Source organism: Cydia amplana, chromosome 24, assembly GCF_948474715.1.
Source record: "Cydia amplana chromosome 24, ilCydAmpl1.1, whole genome shotgun sequence".
Taxonomy (NCBI): domain Eukaryota; kingdom Metazoa; phylum Arthropoda; class Insecta; order Lepidoptera; family Tortricidae; genus Cydia; species Cydia amplana.
In genome coordinates this window covers 9,214,930-9,236,699 of record NC_086092.1, presented here as the reverse complement: position 1 = coordinate 9,236,699, position 21,770 = coordinate 9,214,930, and the positions used below count along the sequence as shown (strand labels likewise).

At 40.5% G+C, this 21,770-nt stretch overlaps 1 protein-coding gene and 1 non-coding gene across 2 annotated transcripts; both read left to right on the top strand.

Annotated features, from left to right (window-relative positions):
* Positions 1 to 177: 177 nt before the first annotated feature.
* Positions 178 to 21,540, top strand: LOC134659097 (mediator of RNA polymerase II transcription subunit 16). The gene is made up of 23 exons (XM_063514703.1): positions 178 to 346; positions 652 to 829; positions 1,407 to 1,539; positions 2,312 to 2,438; positions 3,007 to 3,158; positions 6,174 to 6,314; positions 7,625 to 7,741; positions 8,166 to 8,233; positions 8,492 to 8,629; positions 8,737 to 9,003; positions 9,359 to 9,451; positions 9,898 to 10,015; positions 10,687 to 10,807; positions 11,287 to 11,373; positions 12,282 to 12,435; positions 13,801 to 13,937; positions 14,037 to 14,092; positions 15,066 to 15,177; positions 15,815 to 15,954; positions 17,423 to 17,526; positions 18,666 to 18,769; positions 19,877 to 20,011; positions 21,388 to 21,540. The coding sequence occupies exons 1-23, from the start codon at positions 285 to 287 to the stop codon at positions 21,422 to 21,424; spliced, it is 2,781 nt and encodes a 926-aa protein (XP_063370773.1). The 5' UTR covers positions 178 to 284; the 3' UTR covers positions 21,425 to 21,540.
* On the top strand, positions 12,021 to 12,093 carry Trnad-guc (transfer RNA aspartic acid (anticodon GUC)). The gene has a single exon. It is a non-coding gene; the product is annotated as a tRNA-Asp (tRNA).
* Positions 21,541 to 21,770: the final 230 nt, after the last annotated feature.

Below are 21,770 nucleotides of genomic sequence, written 5' to 3'. Positions count from 1 at the left end.
GATAGTTACAATATAAGCATGATTTTTTACATATTCAGAAATATTTTTTATCTAAATTATCTAATGGACAAAATTTGGACACTTAAAAACAAATAGCTCTAAACTAAACGTTTATGACAGCTAGCTACGCCGCGCTGCTGTGACTTTTGACGTTTTGACTTTGACAGCAATCAGCAATGGTTGTTTGAGAAGCTAATCCGACGCCCCTTATATTGTTTTATTTATTTATTTACCAATGAATTGAATTTCCTCTACAATTATTTAACATAAATCAAGCAAGCACAATGGAGTTAATTTACTCCATGCGACGGAAGCCATTGAAATGCGAGCCACCGCACTTCGAAACGTATGTAAACTTTCTGATTCTTTTACTCGTATTTCACACGTTTTAACTAAGGGTGCTTATTTTAACTATTAAAACTGAAACTCAAATTGTAAACTGAATTTAACTGTGTATCTCGGTGAGAACTGCTGGGGAGGAAAATGCATGTTTTAGTATGTAAGTTAGTTTTTAATCGAATTTATGTACATTTTACTCTGTTGTTCTCCTAATAAATAAAATAAAATAAAATAAGCTACCTCAATAGGTGATTTTAACCTCCGAAACTATGATTTCAAGCTTTAGAAGTGTCAAAATCTACATTTTTTCAGGTCGTCAGACCCAGAAGTGGTACGCCCAATCTGCACCATATCGGCATGCAATATCATCGCATTCTCGTCACCCACGGAGCTGTCGGACTCTGATGGGTGCACTTGGGGCGGCCACGTGTACGTGTGTGACCTGGACACGCCGTGGGACAGCCACAAAGTCACTAGCACTGTTCATCCCGTAAGTATACTTTAATTAAGCAAATTTCTTTAACCCCTGGAGCGCCCCAGAATTACCGTAGTATGGAACTCCTATACTAGTTACTAGCACACGTGTCTTGTTAGGGCGCTCCACGGGTTAATAACGGGATAATTATTGTGTAAAAAGGCCACAAAGCAGGTAGGATGTATAAACTATAGCAGTGTTGTTCAAACTTTATCATGGTTGAATATGCTGCCCCCTTAAGCCAATTAGCGGTATCTCAAATCAAAATTTAATGCAAACATGTACTTTAAATTCTTTATCTTATAATTCCATTTTCAACTATTTTTGTTTTTGAGATACTGCTAATTGGCTTAAGGGGGCAGTATGGGTCTTTTGAAAATTTGCATAAATCAAAACTTGCCAAGACAAATTGTTATTTTGGTTTCCCAATTTAAAGATACAAAATACAACATAATTAAAGATGTCTAGAGCTAATAGTCATTTTCTAAACTGTTACATTTCTTTATTACATAATTTTGTATTGCCTTTGGAAGTTGCTTTAAAACATGTTAAGTCTAAAAATCTCATTCAAAACCGTTCCTTCCACTGCCAGGTTTCGGCTCTGGAATGGGACAGCGAAGGCAAGCAGCTCCTGGTGGCTACGACGGAGGGTGAAGTCTCCGTGTTTGGCATGAAGGAGTTCCTGCTGAACGACTGGGGCTGTCTGTATAGTGCATCGTTCCCAGGTATGACATTTTCTAAACATTCAACCACTAGTTGCTCTGTGAGCTGTAGATATTTTTTTTAATCTTTATTATTATTTTTTAGGCTGTAGACTTTGTAAACCTTTATAGCTCCGCGCCTAAATTAATAAACAAAACCGGCCAAATGCGAGTCGGACTCGCGCACAAAGGATTCCATACAATTACACAAAAAAAAATCACGTACAGGGAATTTTTATTAATAGGGATGATGACACATGTTGAATTTTATAACAAAATCTAGTAAAATAGATAGCAAACGAGCAATTTATCACAATAATGTGGATATTAAAATAAAATATTGAAAAATTACAAAATTACAGGACCTGAAAGTTTCAAAATTGAAGTTTTTTTTAACTTCCAAAAACGATAAAAGTAAGGGTACCATTCGATTCCTTACATTTCATCCAAAAAAATATTGTATAGCAACTATATACATAAACGCAATATTTCACCGACAAAAACGCATTTCTTGTTTTGTCCATACTACAAGATGGGCGATGACGTCACGGCCTCTGGCCGTTTTGTATAGGGCGTTTCGCGAGTGAAGTGCGACTGTCGGAATTTGGCTACAATTTCCGATATTTGTGTTACTTTAATGCAATGGGTCCCATATAGACATTTGATCCTAAAAACAAACCTGATCGATTGATACCATAAATAAAAATTAATCATGTAGCTTATTGTACCTATTTGCGTTTGCCCGTTGTCATTGACAATGAATGTATCAAACTAATCTTAGTATTATTGTACACAGGTGAACACGTGATAAAGGCAGCGTTCTTCCACAACGGCCGAAGAGTATCATGCGACAAGAAGCCGGACGTGCCAGCCGCGGAGCGCCTGCAGTTGTTGAGGCCTACACCAACGCTGAAAGGTTTCGGGTAAGTACTATTTAACCTTTTGAACGTCATTTTAAACTACAAAGCTCTTGTGAAACTAGAATATTAAAAAAAAACTCCTCTTTTTCCTATTCATATTCCTGAGACTACGTATGTTTTGTAACTGAGACCGTTTGAGATTCGTTCGTTAGGATAACCTCCGAAGGCCCATCCAAGGTCCTACCTATATATAGTATTTTTTTAGTTTGATGACATTAAAACTATATTCAATCGGAATCGAGTATGAGAATAAAGAATCTTTTCACCTCAGCAGCTCGAACAAGAGTACTTTGCTACTTAAAAACAGTGAGCAAAATCGCATTTTGCTCACTGAGTGAGACAAAATGATCAAAATGCGATTTTGCTCACTGTTTTTAAGTAGCAAAGTGCCCTTGTTCGAGCTGCTGAGGCTGCAAATTTTGGGTTTATGAATGCACGGCCGGGCCTCAGGAGGAAAGAAAACTATCGTTAACAATATGCGTAACAATAGTCGCAACAAACTTGTTAATTTTGGAAAAACTTATCAGCTTTTAAGTTACGCCTGTTTAACTAATCTATTTCCGTTCACCAGCGGCATAGCGTGTGAAGGCGCGTGCATCATCACGGCCACGGGCCTCATCGGAGCCCTGACGCCCGCGACGGAGCCGGGCCGGGCGCTCCGGGGCGCCGAGGGGCTCCGGCCCGCGCGGGACCGCGTGCCGGCCGCCACGGTCGCGCATAAAAGTAAGTTTAAGGTTACGAGAGGAGAGCCGGGCAAAGCGTTCAGCGGGGCTAAATGTCTCGGCGAGGAATAGAGTGCCGGTAGTTTTGTCGCTCATAAAAGTATATTTATATATATATAATTTATATACAGGGTGCTTCAGGGTGTTCGTTTGGGTGTAGGTATTTAAATGTATATATATATATATATATATATATATATATTTGTTTAAATGTATGTATTAATATTTTTATGGATATATAATTGTTTCGTATATTTATACATGTATATGCCTTTGCACCTAATGCATCGCATCGTATTTAGTTATGTTTCTAGGGTTAGCTACTTCTTTTAAGTCTCGCCGTCATGTACAGTTTATCTTAGTTTGACTACCATTTCATAATGTATCTCTCAGTTGCTTAAAGGTTAGCTGGAAGAGATCCCTTAACGGGATAAGTTCGCCTTTGTACACATTTACTGGATTATCTCTGTGTTATGTACTTGTTTTGTGCAATAAAGTGTTTACTACTACTACTACTACTACTTCCTGTAACAGGAGCAATAAATTAAACTAAAGGCTGTACTCCTCAAACTGACCAACATTTGTTCAGCAACTTTTAAAAATTATGAATCCTTTAGACTTCCTCTTTTTCATACAAAATAAATATTGCCTTCAATGTACGCTGACATCAGTGTGTTTGACGTTGCTTGTCACGCTTTAAACATAACTAAATTTGCAATACATTGCGTGTTAGGATAAACTTTAAAGTGTAATAAAAATCAAAACATGAGTTATTTTCAAAAGTTGCTGAACAAATGTTGGTCAGTTTGAGGAGTCCAGCCTACAGTTTAATTTATTGCTCCTGTTACAGGAAGCAGCCTGTATAAACAAAACAAATTTTAAACAAATCACTAGATATATATCCAAAGCTACAATACGATGTAAAAAATAAGATAATAAATTGGTTAGAAGATAAAAATTACGATCAGGTGGAAGACTTGCTAGGATATGTAGCCTAGCCAGGCCACACAAGTACACACACACACACACACACACACACACACACACGCGGCCTCATCGGAGCCCTGACGCCCGCGACGGAGCCGGGCCGGGCGCTCCGGGGCGCCGAGGGGCTCCGGCCCGCGAGGGACCGCGTGCCGGCCGCCACGGTCGCGCATAAGAGTAGGTTACGAGAGGAGAGCCGGGCAAAGCGTTCGGCGGGGCCGAATGTCTCGGCGAGGAACAGTACCGGCGGCTAGTGTCGCTCATAATAGTAAGTTACGAGAGGAGCTCGGGGCAAAGCGCTCAGCGGGGCCAAATGTAAAACAGCGAGGTACCGAGTGCCAGCGGTTAGTGTCGCGCATAATAGTACATTATTGCAGAGGCCGGGAAAGGGCAATTCGTGGACGAGTTTCGATTTTGTCGGACGACGCGAAGCGGAGTCCGACAAAGAAGACGAATCCACGAATTGCTATTCTTGCCGAGGCATATATAGTGCTTTTCTCCAAACATGCGAGGAAATAAGGTAAAATAATAATTATTTAAGCATCAAGCATCACTCAAATCGAACCTTCACATCAAAAATGTCAAAAACAATTTCCCTCTAAAATTATTTTTTAAAAGTTTAGGGCACAAACTTATTCTGCCATTCAGTACCATTCAATATAATTGTGCAATATAGTTAGTCAAACCAATTTGTCAGTCAGTAAGAACCAGGAAAACTATACCCATCCTTTTCTTTTGGGTGCTAGTACTAGTGTAAGACAAATATAGTATGATTCTCTCTGTCTATGTTTGAAATGAGAAAGTCCTTTGACAAACTATATAAACTTTATGTACACGGATGAGATCCTTAAAAAAATATAAAAATAATCTTTGATTTTATTAAGCAGTATTCTCACGATCATACACGAGCACAACGGTCTTGTAAGAACGAGACAAGTAAGGTCGTTTATCTTACTATCTCACTCTATCCTATAGCTTGAAATGACAGCTGATCGGGTCGTGTAGACGCGGCTCGCGGCTATAATAATTGGCTGTTTGCGTTTTTTATTTTTAAAAAGTAAAAAACACTACAGTAATAAGTTATTACTGTAGTGTTTTTTTCATTCCCGTCCGCTAGAACAGGACAGCGATAGTTTGATTTTTTTAAATTAGAGTTTGACAATAACGTAGAACTTCCCGTACTATTTTTGTTACAATAAGGTGAACATTTCCGAGCATATTGGAGAAAAAGTAAGTTACAGCTCAATTACTGGTCATAGGGCTATGGGGAGAGACGGGCATAGCGCTCAGTGGGGCCAAATGTCTCTCAGCGAGGAACAGAGTGCCAGCAGATGTCGCTCATAAAAGTATGTTATTGTATAATCCTTGACGACCGGTCTGGCCTAGTGGGTAGTGACCCTGCTTGTGAAGCCACGGTCCTGGGTTCGAATCCCAGTAAGGGCATTTATATGTGTGATGAGCACAGATATTTGTTCCTCAGTCATGGTTGTTTTCTATGTATTTAAGTATTTGTATATTATATAATAATTATCGTTGTCTGAGTACCCACAACACAAGCTTTCTTGAGCTTACCGTGGGGCTTAGTCAATTTGTGTAATAATGTCCTATAATATTTATTTATTTATTTATAATATCTAGCCTATGTAAATACGTTTCAATCCTGGGCATAATATATCTTGTCGGCCATATATGCTGACTCATAATATTTTATTTTACTGAAAACAATACTTTTAGATCATGTCCTAGAAACTTAATCACTACATAGTATAAAACAAAGTCGCTTCCCGCTGTCTGTCTGTCCCTATGTATGCTTTGATCTTTAAAACTACGCAACGGATTTTGATGCGGTTTTTTTTTAATAGATAGAGTGATTCAAGAGAAAGGTTTCTGTATAGTTGGTTAACCCGTGCGAAACCGGGGCGGGTCGCTAGTATAAAAGTGGAAATTACGAAATTGTATAATCCATTTTAATTATTTCATTTCATGATTAATAAAAAATGAACCACCTTATTAATTTATTTATTATTTCCAGATGGCACCCTAATAGTAGCGGCGGGTGGTGTGAATTGTGTTCGCTGCGCTGTATGCTCCGTCACGTTATCCCGCGCCCCGCACCAAGCACCATCGCTGATAGTGCAGCCTCTACCGGCGGTATATCTGGATTATACACCTGGTAAACTTTCATGTACATACCAGGGATGTTGCGAACATCCGCATCCGCATCCGCAACCGCGGAACTTCCGCATTATTTTCGACATCCGCATCTGCATCCGCATCCGCATAAAATCGATGCGGAGCTTATGCGGATGCGGATGTCGAACAAGTTGGTACAGGAACGTCTTAGCGGCGGCGTAAATGCTGGGTAATTTCGTCATTACCTATAACGAAATCGTCTAGATCCAGAAAAGTCGGCCAAGTTACTGTTTATTAAATATAACGCACCTATATTCTTGCTCAAATACTAAACGTTTCGTTTTTTTAAATAAAAAAATACTAAAAATTTAATATTTGACGTTTTCTAAGTACCTAATCTTGACATCCGCATCCGCATCCGCGGATGTGAGCCTTTAAATATCCGCATCCGCATCCGCATCCGCGGATGTCAAAAAATCTACATCCGCAACATGCCTGGTACATACATACATATATGATATGATTTATTTATCTCACAATATACAATTTCACTTAAAATTACACATGCTAGATTGTCAGGAATTTATATTGTGATTGTCAGTTTTTTCACATTACGAAATAATTGAATAAGTGTGAAGAATAACAGGCACAATCAAAATTTCATTCAAAATTTAGAATTTAAGATTTAGAATTTATAATCACGCCTAAATAAATCCCAGAGGGGTCTATCTGGGGGGGATATATATCTTTCATGTCTTCATATTTACCGTTGTGGTCTTTTTAGGGTTCCGTACCTAAAGGGTAAAAACGGTACCCTATTACATTACTAAGACTTCGCTGTCTGTCTGTCTGTCACCAGGCTGTAACTCATGATAGCTAGGCAGTTGAAATTTTCACAGATGATGTATTTCTGTTGTCGCTATAACAACAAATACTAAAAACATAATATAATATTACATATTTAACCTCCTACTGACCCCGCGTACAAATTTTTGTACATAATCCAAAAAATATTTTGTCATTGAATTTGCGTTGCCGAGCTAGCTTGTCCGAATGTACAGTCAGCAGCAGAAGTTGCTAAGCGGGCGAGGTGTTCAAAATTACCTGGACACGCTCTTATTCTCTCAACAATAAAATCGCGTCAAGATCATTTTGAATACCTAGCCAGCTAAGCAACTTCTGCTGCTGACTGTATATGTATGTATGTATGTCACTTTATTGCACATAAACAGGTTTACATAAAACGGACAAAACCAAAACAAAAATAAGAATGTTATGTACAAAGGCGAACTTATCCCTAAAAGGGGTCTCTTCCAGCTAACCTTTGAGTATATGACTTGTGTTTTACAGTATCCTTGACATGGAGTCTCCGAGAGGACACAGACTCTCTCGTCATCGCTGGCTCCACTCTCTCAGTGTGGAATCTGACCCAACGGGCACATCCTGTACATAAACTACTGTCTAAAGGTACCTTTTTAATTGGAGTTTCTCACACAAAAGAATATTTTTCTAAATCAAGCTACAGCGACAGCGAATCGTGCGACAGTGACAGTTGCGTTTCGTTCGCTACGGGGCGTAAACGATTGGCATGTTGGCTACGCACCCTGAATATCTCCTTCGAAATTTCATAGTAAAGTGTCATTCTATGGAACTTGCTAACTACATAGTATAAAACTTAGTCGCTTCCCGCTGTCTGTCTGTCTGTATGTATGCTTAAATTTTTAAAACTACGCAACGGATTTTGATGCGGTTTTTTTAAATAGATAGAGTGATTCAAGAGGAAGGTTTATATAATTTGTTAACCCGTGCGAAGCCGGGGCGGGTCGCTAGTTTGTATATACATAAATTGTATAAGTTATTCAGATATAGAACTAATCAATAATTGTTTCAGGTCCGTTGCAAGGAAGCACAACTCCCGGAGGCGGACAGAAACCTGGATCTGATTGCTTTAACACAGTGGTAAGTTACTAATACGGTAAATTAATAAAATAAACAAGTGTAGTTTGACGACTGGTTTGGCCTAGTGGGTAGTGACCCTGCCTGTGAAGGAAAGTCAAATACCCTATTGTGTTTTGGGTTGTTAGTTTTAGACTTGTCTCGATGAGTAGATATTAGTTGAATGTGGAAAGAAAAAGTACAGTCAGCGATAAAAGCTTGTAAAACTGGAATTTTTGCCAAAATCTTGTTTCTTCTACATATTGATTTATTTCTATATAGGTATGGCAACAAATATCAGTCCTACCCGTGGAGGGCACCGCGCATGTGTGCTCCCGGCGGCTACACGTCGCGGCGCCTTACCACGTACTAGCAGCCACGGGGCCCAACAGGCTCGTGCTACACCGAGACACGCACAGGGTAAGCACCACTTCAATTCTCCCTTCCACTGCTCCGGCTTCAGTCATTTAGAGGCAGTTTTCGCTATGCTGCGTCTAAATGCTGGAACAATTTGCCGCCACCAGTAGCTAACAGCACCGTCATATTACGGCACCGTTTTCGGAGGAATCCAAAGCTTAAGCAACACCGGCCCCTGTGGAGGGCTACGCGCATGTGGCACCCGGCGGCTCCACGTACTAGCGGCCACGGGGCCCAACAGGCTCGTGCTATACCGAGACACGCACAGGGTGAGCAACACCGGCCCCTGTGGAGGGCTACGCGCATGTGGCACCCGGCTCCACGTACTAGCGGCCACGGGCCCTAACAGGTTGTTACTACACCGAGACACGCACAGGGTAAGCAACACAGGCCCCTGTGGAGGGCTACGCGCATGTGGCACCCGGCGGCTTCCGTACATTAAGTCCGACTCACGCTTGACTGCACATTTCTAATAGGTTTTCCTGTCATCTATAGGTAGTGAACTAATTTGTGTACTTTTTTTTTCATATTTTAGACCCAGTAGTTTCAGAGATAAATGGGGGAGGGGGGAATAGTCGGACAGACAGACAGACAAGGGTTCCGATTTTTCCTTTCGAGGTACATAACCCTAACAAATGATCCGTAGCGCCTACAATTTACAAATCGGCTGCCTTGTCTATGGATAAAATTGCCTTACCAGACTATCGACTGTAAAATTGTTTTTTTTTTCAGATCAGCACCACAGCTGTGAGTGTGTCAGGGCTGCCGGGGCTGGAGGCGGGCGCTACGCCCCCCAAGAAACACAAATATGGTGGAGCCCTAGCGGTAAGTATTTTTATGTTCACTAGATTGTTTTTATTTTTACTCTTATGAGTTTTCGAAGACTAAAATCGATCTACATTTTTTTTAGTTCTTTGAAACTTTATGCTTCACAGTTGATCTCATTGTCAGTGGTACGGTACAGACGATTTGGTTCAACCTGCCTTAAAATCATCATCATCATCATCATCATTAATCAGCCTTTTATCGCCCACTGCTGAGCATAGGCCTCTTCGAGTACGCCGCTTATCCCGGTCCTGAGCCAATCTCATCCGGAAGAGAAATCATAAAATATAACAAGTAGGTACATACATTATAACAATCAGTGCATTAAATATCGGCACGGACAAAGCGCCGAATATATCTACACACTGCCTTGACGTAGGAGTGTGTAGTGTTGTGTCGATGTAACTTAGACATATAATACTTCTTGGTTTTTTTTTATAACACAGACAGGTGCGGCGTGCGCTATAGTATCATGTGTGGACATGTCGTGGCTCGGCGGCGTGTGTGTCTGCGTCGACACACATGCACAACTACACGTATATCGTTTACCGGCAGCTGACATTTGTAAGTAATATTCTCATCAACATGTACAGTCAGCAGCAGAAGTTGCTAAGCGGGCGAGGTGTTCAAAATTACCTTGACGCGCTCTTATTCTCTTAATGATAAAGTCGCGTCAAGATCATTTTGAACACCTCGCCCGCTTAGCAACTATTGCTGCTGACTGTACGATAAATATTAAAAAATATAATATAGGTCTCAAAAGACTACCTTGCGGTACACCAACATCACATCCGATAGTAAATACCACTAGCCGAAGTTTAAAATAAGTAAAAATAATGGTGCCAAAAACTACCCTGCGGTATAACGGTATAACATCCGTCAGCAGAAAATTAATAGTATTACTTAGTCGGAATTTAAAATGAATGCTAATAAAAATAACGGTTCCAAAATAGTATCCTGTGAAACACCGAGTATATTATAATTAAGGTTGCTTGAATTTTGTGTTGTTAATTTTAGTTTTGACTCGCTTATGTAAATAGGTAAGTAGGGTATAGTTTAGACATTATCTGATTATCCATCCTAATGAATGACAATGGTGATATTTTGATATATAACAGTGTCTAACGCTTTACTAAGGTCAACTTCCAGACTTACCTATCCAAAAGTATATTTTTCAGTGGAAACAGTGTTTGTTTTATCTGTGTTATCGAAATAACTATGTATTATCGTTTTAGCCACGCCATTGCTAGTTCAGCACACCACATCTCTGCTAGAGTACGCGATGGTTTCTGGACTGGACTACCGGGACATCATCATGACGCTAAAACCGAACGCCATTGATGCTGTGTATGAGAGGTAGGTCTTCTTTTATTATCTAATCTATTCAAAGCTATCTCAAAGCGGCGGCTAATAACTCGCTGTATTACATTACGGCTAGCCGTGTTGAAGAACGTATGGCGCCGAATACATTCCGGCGGATTCTCATTCAGCCGCATTCCATACGGCTAATCGTTAAACCGCCGCATTTCAAAACGCCCCTGTTTTTGAAAACGGCTAGCCGTAATGTAATACGGCGGATTATACGATCCGACTGCGACATATATATAGTCATTGTCATCAACCGTTTTATTTGTTTTATTGATTAATTAATGTGCTTAAATAAACACAAGATAATTGGACGCTGGTTCTATTTTTTCGGCCATTTAGCTTTTGTGAATTTTGAAATTAACTAGGTATGTTGGGTGATGACGTTTCGCCTTTCGTATAAAATATTCTTATTGTGAAAGAAAGGTTCTATAAAAGTGTATGAAATAATAAGAAAGTATGTTTGACAGGTTCACGGAGAGTTTTCAACGTCAGCCGCAGGCCTTCCAGCAGTTTTATTACCAGAACTGGCTCAAACTACGCATCGCGCTTTGCAGGTAATAACTTTCTTATTGCCTTCATTTACCTTTCGATCCTTTCCGTAATTACTTTCTATAGTTCGTTTTTTTAGCATTAGAAAGAACTTGAAAGAAGGTAAGCGATTTTGACATGTCTTTTAATTGAAAAACACTTTTTAAAAATCAATAACTATTACTTATGAAAGCAGAAGACTATAAAAGATCGTATTAGATTCATAATTGTTGCATATTTACCGTAACTTATTTTTAAAATGTGTTTTTCAATTAACGACACATCAAGATTGTTTACCTTATTTCTAATGCTAAAAAAACGAAGTATATCAGTATGCGGCAGTTTAAAATTATTCAAATAACGGAGTTAATATTAATCTACGACATCTATTATCGTCTATGAAAAGTCTACATAATATATAGAAATAGTTTATTTGGTGTCAAAACGATGTGCTACCCATACGACGTAGACGTTTCTGCTTATTAAAAATTAAGTTAATGGGTAGCACATCGTAACTGATTTAAAATAAATGATTTAAATGTAACTGATGAATTTCCAATATAACTTGGAACTCCGGTAGCCGTTTAAGAAGTGTAACGCTCTTACGGTAGATGTCGCTATGGTCCCCTTGACCTATATAATATGGTGGAAAGATTTGCTGGCTATGGATGAGGTCTTGGTGGCTCAGATGGCAGAGCGCTGGATTGTCGATCCAGAGGCCGTGAGTTCAAGTCTCACCCAAGACAGTAATTTTTCCACCTTTAAATTTATTCTAAGCTTAAATACATCTGGCAAACCCACTTTATCAGTAGAAAATGGCATTAAAATTTTCTATGGGAAATCAATCCTTCACGCCAACATTATTAATTTTCCCACCTTTTATACTGACAGAAATGCCTTGCCAAACTATACCTATGTATATTTCCCCCTACAGAGTGATGCCTACAGCCCAAGGCGCGGTGTCGTCGCTAACGCAGCTGACGACACTCGCGGGCGCGTGGGCGGCGCTGGCGGCCGCGCTGCGCGGAGACGACCGGCGGCACGACGACGTGCGGCTCGACGCGCTGCTCGAACACGAACACGACAAGGTACGACAACCCGACGCGCTGCTCGAACACGACAAGGTACGACAACTCGACGCGCTGCTCGAACACGACAAGGTACGACAACCCGACGCGCTGCTCGAACACGACAAGGTACGACAACTCGACGCGCTGCTCGAACACGACAAGGTACGACAACCCGACGCGCTGCTCGAACACGACAAGGTACGACAACTCGACGCGCTGCTCGAACACGACAAGGTACGACAACTCGACGCGCTGCTCGAACACGACAAGGTACGACAACTCGACGCGCTGCTCGAACACGACAAGGTACGACAACTCGACGCGCTGCTCGAACACGACAAGGTACGGACGGGGTCCCGTTGTTTCCCATAAAGATTTAAGTCATAAAATGTATTGTTTGTCATATTATCATTAGTCATAAAACTGAAACCGTTAACAATTCGGGATGTTCGTTAGGTTATCCTATAGATTCAATTGAATTATATTATGGCTTAAAACTATTTGGGAAACAATAGAGACCCGGTACAGACACAGAATAAATAATAGTACTAGGTACAGAAGATTCACTCGCTAACAAAACGCGTCTATTACGACAGATATGACCGCTAGGTGGCGCAAGCGCGAGCAGGCGTACGTTCCGTTGCGGTGCGCGGCAACTACTATGGCTAGACACCAACATTGGTGTGGGCCGCATGTACTTGTAGCGACGCGACGAAATCGCGGAGTGAGCCACGCCTGGTACAGATACAACACTCGATATCGTCAGTATAACATAGAGAAATATAAGTAAAGAAAGAGTGGTAACTCCATACATCAGTTTTCTTAACAAAACGCGAGTCGACATGTAGCGTCAAGTAGCGGACATTATCAGATACAACTCGAGTCTTCGATATCGTCAATATAACATTGTTGATGATAATAGTGGTACAGTCAAGTGTAATAAGTTGCAAAAAATCATTTTTGGTACAAGCTCTTATCGCTGACTGTACTTTTCTTTCCACAAGAAACTATTACTCATCGAGACATTTCTAAAAACCCCAAACACAAGTAGGTTGCCTTGTTTTATCACAGAGTTCCTATGGCCACCTCCTGTCTCCATCATCAGATCAGCTCGACGGTACCATAATATTGCATTGTCACCCGACTTACATATGTATGCAAATTTTCAGTTTCATTGGAAGTCGGGAAGTGGGTCAAATTTAACTTGCAAGATTTGACCCGTACAAACATACATACCTACATACATTGCAAGTTAAATAAAAGCTTGTAAAAATATGGGTGCACTCATATACTCAATATATGTCCCATAGCGCATCTCGGCCGCTCTGATATATCTGATGGTAACTGTATAAGTGAGTGACCAACATTTTTGTTTCACTCCAGGCTCTAGTAACTCTAGAAGCGAAAGCCGAGCTGTCGAGCGACGCGGTCGCCCTGACGCCGCTGCGACGCATCCTGCAACAGTGCGTCGACATCGCGACCACACATCTGCAACACGCAGCGACCGGACACACACATCCGTAAGCGTTAAGGTTTAATTTTTTAAGATTGTATATTTCAAAGCCGAACTGTCGAGCGACGCAGTCGCCCTGACGCCGCTGCGTCGCATCTTGCAACAGTGCGTCGACATCGCGACCACACATCTACAACACGCAGCGACCGGACACACACATCCGTAAGCGTTAAGGTTTAATTTTTTAAGATTGTATATTTCAAAGCCGAACTGTCGAGCGACGCAGTCGCCCTGACGCCGCTGCGTCGCATCTTGCAACAGTGCGTCGACATCGCGACCACACATCTGCAACACGCAGCGACCGGACACACACATCCGTAAGCGTTAAGGTTTAATTTTTTAAGATTGTATATTTCAAACCCGAACTGTCGAGCGACGCAGTCGCCCTGACGCCGCTGCGACGCATCTTGCAACAGTGCGTCGACATCGCGACCACACATCTGCAACACGCAGCGACCGGACACACACATCCGTAAGCGTGAAGGTTTAATTTTTTAAGATTGTATATTTCAAAGCCGAACTGTCGAGCGACGCGGTCGCCCTGACGCCGCTGCGTCGCATCTTGCAACAGTGCGTCGACATCGCGACCACACATCTGCAACACGCAGCGACCGGACACACACATCCGTAAGCGTTAAGGTTTAATTTTTTAAGATTGTATATTTCAAAGCCGAACTGTCGAGCGACGCGGTCGCCCTGACGCCGCTGCGTCGCATCTTGCAACAGTGCGTCGACATCGCGACCACACATCTGCAACACGCAGCGACCGGACACACACATCCGTAAGCGTGAAGGTTTAATTTTTTAAGATTGTATATTTCTAAGCCGATCTGTCGAGCGACGCGGTCGCTCTGACGCCGCTGCGTCGCATCTTGCAACAGTGCGTCGACATCGCGACCACACATCTGCAACACGCAGCGACCGGACACACACATCCGTAAGCGTTAAGGTTTAATTTTTTAAGATTGTATATTTCAAAGCCGAACTGTCGAGCGACGCAGTCGCCCTGACGCCGCTGCGTCGCATCTTGCAACAGTGCGTCGACATCGCGACCACACATCTGCAACACGCAGCGACCGGACACACACATCCGTAAGCGTGAAGGTTTAATTTTTTAAGATTGTATATTTCTAAGCCGATCTGTCGAGCGACGCGGTCGCTCTGACGCCGCTGCGTCGCATCTTGCAACAGTGCGTCGACATCGCGACCACACATCTGCAACACGCAGCGACCGGACACACACATCCGTAAGCGTTAAGGTTTCGTCACACCGGCGCGTTTTTCGGGCGGGGCGTGAGCGTTTTATATGTAAAAGCGGCGCGTCCCGCTCACGAGCCGTCCGGAAAACGCGCCTGTGTGACGAAGCCTTTAAGGTTTAATTTTGTAAGGCTGTTGGATCATTGATTGTTATAGTTTGTCCAAGGACTGTCTCATTTCAAACATGGACAGAGAGAATCATACTATCTTTGTCTTACATAGTACCCAAAGGAAAAGGATGAAGATAGTTTTCCTGGTTCTTACTGACTGACAAGTTGGTTTGACCAACTATATATGTATTTTAAATTTAGCAACGCCAAATTTAATGCAAGTTCAATTATTTTAGGTAAACCGACTCTCTTCATATATTTTGTCTACGGTTGCATGTTTTGTGTTCCGCAGCGCCATCTATTGGCCTCAAGTTAAGTTTTTTTTTTCAACCGGATGGAACTAAAATCTGCGCTGGGGGCGCCATCTAGTAATAGTCTGAACGAATTTACATTTGGAAGGAACGCAATTTTGTATTCATAGGCACTCTTCTTTATTTATAAATGAATTAATATCGTGTAGTTCAGATTTTTACAATCCATATTCTTTTTAGTATGAATTCTCCTTGCATATATTCAGGTATGAGACGTGGACGGACGGCACGGCGCTGACGCTGCTGCGCAAGCTCGTGGTGGCGGCGCGGGCCGCGGGCCGCGGCGGAGAACCCCTGTCCAGGGCTCTGGCCAGGCTCCAGCACCAGAACACTAAGGAGGTCCGAGGTAACGGGACCGTCAATTACTTTACAGTGTTTGGTTTATTGGGATCTTTTAAAAAAACAACGGGTTGCACTCCGGGACTGCCGGCAGAAGTGAAAACTCAATCGCTATTGCAAAAAGTCTGCAGCACTATGTATAATTGAGGTTAACGCCATCTAGCGTTAGCGTTAATTACTTGAAACCCCTATGCACATCACTGTGAGTACTCGAGTTATATTAATACCAGTTAGAGCGAAACTCATTTTTTTTTTCAAACTCATTTAGATGGCCACTCATTTAGATGGCATTTAAATCAATAAAAAAAAACTCAATGACATTACATGAAATGAGTGGCCATCTAAATCTTACGGTCACGTGATCGCCTTACGCTGTCTCGAGTTTAACATTTTTTCCCACCTCAAAAAGTGCACAGCGCCGCTAAAGAAGTTTTCACTTCAAAAACAATCGCGAAAAAAATCGAGTACTCGCGCGGCTATCATGACCGCTGCTCATGCACAGTTGTTGCTGGCTATAGATGAGGTCTTGGTGGCTCAGATGGCAGAGCGCTGGAGTATCGACCCAGAGGCCGTGAGTTCAAGTCTCACCCAAGACAGTAATTTATCCACTTTTAAATTTATTCTAAGCTTAATAGGGTATCTGACTACTAGTCAAATCAGTTTCTTTTCTCGAACTGTCAAAACGATTTTGCTACTATGGAATTTTTATGAAACACTAGCATGTGACGTCACAATCAAATTACCTACTCTTTATAGTTTTATACGGGTAATAAAATAGTAATTGTGTCTAAAACAATTACTATTTTATTACCCGCTTTATTTCATGCATGGTGTAAAATAATTTATTTTAAATACAGTCAAACACCCAATAGCATCGTTAGCAGACGCTTCTGGTTGTTAATAGTTATTAAGTCTTAAACGAGTGGCGATAAATTAAAACACGACCGAAGGGAGTGTTTTAAATCGACACGAGTTGCGAATTACCTATTCGTGCGTACGTAACACCGTTTTACAGTACATATGGCACTTTAAAGTTTCGACATACGCACGAAAAGTGCTATTTTACGCACTAGTGCGGAAAGTAGCCCCATATGTACTGTAAATTGACGACCGGTCTGGCCTAGTGGGTAGTGACCCTGCCTGTGAAGCCGCGGTCCTGGGTTCGAATCCCAGTAAGGGCATTTATTTGTGTGATGATCACAGATATTTGTTCCTGAGTCATGGTTGTTTTCTATGTATTTAAGTATTTGTATATTATCTGTATATTATATCTATCGTTGTCTGAGTACACACAACACAAGCCTTCTTGAGCTTACCGTGGGGCTTAGTCAAGTTGTGTAAAAATGTCAATTAATATTTATTTATTATTATTTTTTTTTTTACAGGCGTCTAACTATGAACTGTAATACTGCAATACGTCCTTCTGGTGTCTCGCTCCGACATATTTAAATAACTATTTTGTGTGTTGTTCGTAGAAGAGTGTGCAACACTATGCCTCCAGCTGACTACGCCTCGCATCTGGGACTCGCTGCCTCGCTGTACCGTCTCCGCACCACACGGGAAACCGTGGCCGCATTATGTATGTACTAGCGACCCGCCCCGGCTTCGCACGGGTTAACTAATTATACATAAACCTTCCTCTTGAATCACTCTATCTATTAAAACCGCATCAAAATCCGTTGCGTAGTTTTAAAGATCTAAGCTACAGAATAAATATTAGTACTAAGTACAGAAGACTCACTCTCTAACAAAACGCGTCTGTTACGATCAGCACAGATATGGCCGCTAGGTGGCGACAGCGCCACGCGCGGCTTATGGCTTTCCCCAAAATTGGGGCCGAACGGATGTACTTTTAGCTACCTGTAGCAAAGCGACGAAATCGCGGAGTGAGCCACGCCTGTCTAAGCATACATAGGGACGTGAAAAGTCGATTTTAATCATGTTATATATCGATAAACGCTACACAGCGGAACGGAAAAGCGATTAATTAAAGCTTCAATTTCTTCGTTAAAAATAAACAAAATTGAAATGCTAATGGATTATGAATATATTATAATATAATAAAATGATTCAATTATTGCGGAACACATATTTTAGTACGTATTTATGTATTGTAATTAAAAATCCGAACTTTCCCTTCGTTCCCTGCTGTGGCGTGACGATAAAATCGTGATCTGATAACCACGATAAAGAATAAAAAAGCGTTTTTTGTTCATTTTAGGTATCGGTAAACTTTTCAAGTAAAATTCAAATTGCAAGAAATGTCGATAGTTTATCGATATGACTTTATCGACATGGCCACAGCAAGGTGGTTACATATTGTTAATCGTACATAAAAACAAATTGGCAACAATGACAGCTCGCTTAGTCCATCTTTACAAATATTATATCTATGCGTCAAACAGACTAACTTTTTTAGTGATGTCCGACGTGCTAACTTAATCGGTCGATTTTTACTCGATTGTTAATGTTGTTTTTATTAAGTGAAATTTTATAGACGGCGATTTGATAAATAATTTGTTAATATATACTGTTATTATATGACAAGAAAACATGTCAAAGCGTGGGAAGTTGTTATTAAAAAGTTGTGGTTTCACTTCTATTATCAGAGTAGTAATTTGTAATACGTTACATTAAAATTAAAATCTTGTTTTTTTAATAGTTATAGGTAGTTATATGTTGTGGCAAAATGAACTTTGAGTGATTTTTTGTTTACAGTTTGAATATGGTATAGAGCCCGAAGGTTTGAGATACGCCCCCGAGCCGCCGAACTACGGCACTATGTGCGAAGTGATGCCTTCACTAGGGATGGACTGTATACGGTATGTGTAAATAGTAGTTTATGCAACAGTGATATAATAAGGGTTCTTAAAATTCAAGGGTCGAAGTTACAAAACGAGACGCAGTCGAGTTTTGTAAAAAAAGACCCGAGAATTTTAAGAACCAATTATGAGCTGTTGCATACATTACTTTTTCTATGACAGCTGCACCCGACACAAAACAGTTGAGACTAAGAAAATGTGTTACTTTGTATGAATTATTATGCACACAGCAAAAAAAAAAAATTGTAAATGAAAACACCTCTTTCAATCAAGATGATCGGAAGTTGAATCTTTAAAAAAAATAAAGCAGTTGTATTATACTCATAAGATGACTGCTAGCAGTCATCTTATGAGCCTATAGACAAATCATTCAAATGACATTGCTTTAGATATCACTGTCAGTCATTTAATTGACAAATTTAAGTGCTGGAGTAGAAAAATGTATAATCAGTATTGCCGCGTAAGCGAATCCTATACGTTGCCGGTTTGCCACCATGTGAATGCAATAATATTTGACTTATTTGACAATAAAGCGGGTGTTGCCAGATTTTTAGTTCCTTTTTGGTTCTTGTGAAACTGCAAGACCAGGCTTTAGTGAGATCAATGGGGTTAGCGACTGTTAGGTTTTTATAAATTGCGCCAGCATAGGTTTTATTTGTCTCTAGTATTGTTTTGTGGAATAAAGTTTAGCACTAAAGTTTCCAACTCCGAGTAATATTTTTCTTGCTCCATATTCCATATATATGGAATAAATTTTTTTTTTTAAACATGATGTAACTTTTATTAAAACCATAAACATAATTAATAGAACAAACAAACTAAAAATAAAAATTAACCTAAAATTAAAACTACCTACAAAACTAAAACTAATACCTAAAAAATAAATAAAGATAATGTGGGTGACCTAGCCCAATATGTATAAATTGTATTGTATAAATATTAAAACATATGTAACCTTAGTTTGTAAACTTTAGTTAAGTATGAGCTGGAATAAAAAGGCTTTTTATTTTGTTATTTATTATTGTTTTATGAGATTTAGCTAGCACCCAGGTCATTAAAAAAACAAGAATTCGACAATTAGATATCATTAGATACGTTTTGTTCAAGGTACATGTACCTAGGCGCCGGCGCAGGCTCGTGTCGCGCATGCGCGCGGTGCGGTGCGCGCGCGCTGGCCGCCGCGCGCCCCGCTAAGCATCCCACGCAGAAGGCCTACGACGGACGGTTCCTGGCCGCCTGCAGGTATCTAATACACTATTGCACTATACAGGGTGGAAAGATAAGTCGGGCCCTGGAGGGAAACTACCTTAAATCCTTAAGCTGGCTCATTTTACTTAAAGTAGACATTCCTTTATTTTTAAAAAGAAACAATACTGCATTCAAAGATTTTCTAAAACTCGCTTGCCTCGCCCGGGACTCGAACCGACTAAAAATTCCAAAAAATAAAAACTCGCAATTTTATTCTACTAGTCGATACAGTTAATGTTAATGATAACATTTATCCAAGAAACATTAGGTCTTAAACTCGTCTGTCGTACAAAATATCCATAAAATGTAATATTTAGTACTCAAGATTTTTTTAGACAAGCCAAATTGAAGAAAAAAAGAAAAATACTTTGAATGCCGTTTTGTTTCTTTTTAAAAATAAAGGAATGTCTCCATTAAGTAAAATGAGCCAGCTTAAGGATTTAAGGTAGTTTCCCTCCAGGGCCCGACTTATCTTTCCACACTGTATAAGGGTAGGAAACCAATCTCTGGCGGAGGCCGGACTGCAGAGCTTGGTCGCTTTTTCTTACTGGCTGACTGTGGGACTAGGTCGGTTTGTATAAAATTGTACTATAATATTTATTTATTTATATGTAGAATGTGGGTGAAATCACATCTGTCAGCATCGAGCCGCATTTTATATATGAGAAATCGCGCGTTAGTATGAAGATGCGTACGCATGCGGAAAGCTGAAAGCATGCGTACGCATCTTCATACTAACGAGCGATTTCTCATATATAAAATGCGGCTCGATGCTGACAGATGTGATTTCACCCTGTGACTACTGAAGAAAAGTCAAATAAAAATATTAAATAAATGAAATGTGTTTGCTCCCTAAGGTTGAACCATGGTTGAACTGACTTTACGGACCATTTGTCGACGCTGGTTCAATTACTATTAACAATAATAATAAGGTTTAAAGTAGTTACCTTTCTAATAGGCTCGCTGACGTCTTGCAACATAAATTTGAAATAATACTAATTTTTAGCGAGTTATCAAAACCATAGAGAAAAAAATACATAGAGTGCTCACTCCATACATCAGTTTTAGTACCAAAAAGACTATTAGCATCTAGCATCGAGTAGCGGAACTATCAGTACTGCTACTTGACAATAGATGTCGCCACCGACCGGAAAGTCTTATGCTGTTGGGATAAGACTTTCCGGTCGGTGCTACATCTATTGTCAAGTAGCAGTACTGATAGTTCCGCTACTCGATGCTAGATGTAGACACTGAAATTAATAGTCTGAACTGATGTATGGAGTGAGCACTCTATGTATTTTTTCTCTATGTCAAAACCAACAACCATTTAAAATGCACGCATTGACCAGATTTATGTTTCATTGTTACAGGTGCGGCGGTAAATGGACTCTGGTCTCAAATTACTAAACGACATGCTGAATATTAATTAAGAGTAGATTAAGCTCACTAATACATTTTATAGGTACTTGTAAATAGAACCATGAATTTACCAAAATAAAATGAACTTTTGATATTTTAATCAAGACATTTCATTTATTTCCAATTAGTTTATGGGACTCCCGATGGTGTTTTTTCAACAGTACCTGACCAATACTTTCTAGACCTTTTCGAAACAAATCGGAACCAGGAGGCCGATTTTTGAATTTCGATCGCTCGATTTCGGCACTCGAAAATCGGTGGAAAACGGCGAATTGCTGATTTTTGAAATACGAGCGATAGAAATTGGGAATCTATTGGTATTGACCACTCGTTT

Bases quoted from the DNA above. Each gene is read 5' to 3' on its own strand.
- LOC134659097 (XM_063514703.1), top strand. From the start codon at position 285: ATGGAGTTAATTTACTCCATGCGACGGAAGCCATTGAAATGCGAGCCA. The intron at 15,178-15,814 runs GTAAGCGTTAAG...GCATATATTCAG, and splicing joins GCGACCGGACACACACATCC to GTATGAGACGTGGACGGACG. The intron at 18,770-19,876 runs GTATGTGTAAAT...GTTTTGTTCAAG, and splicing joins CTAGGGATGGACTGTATACG to GTACATGTACCTAGGCGCCG.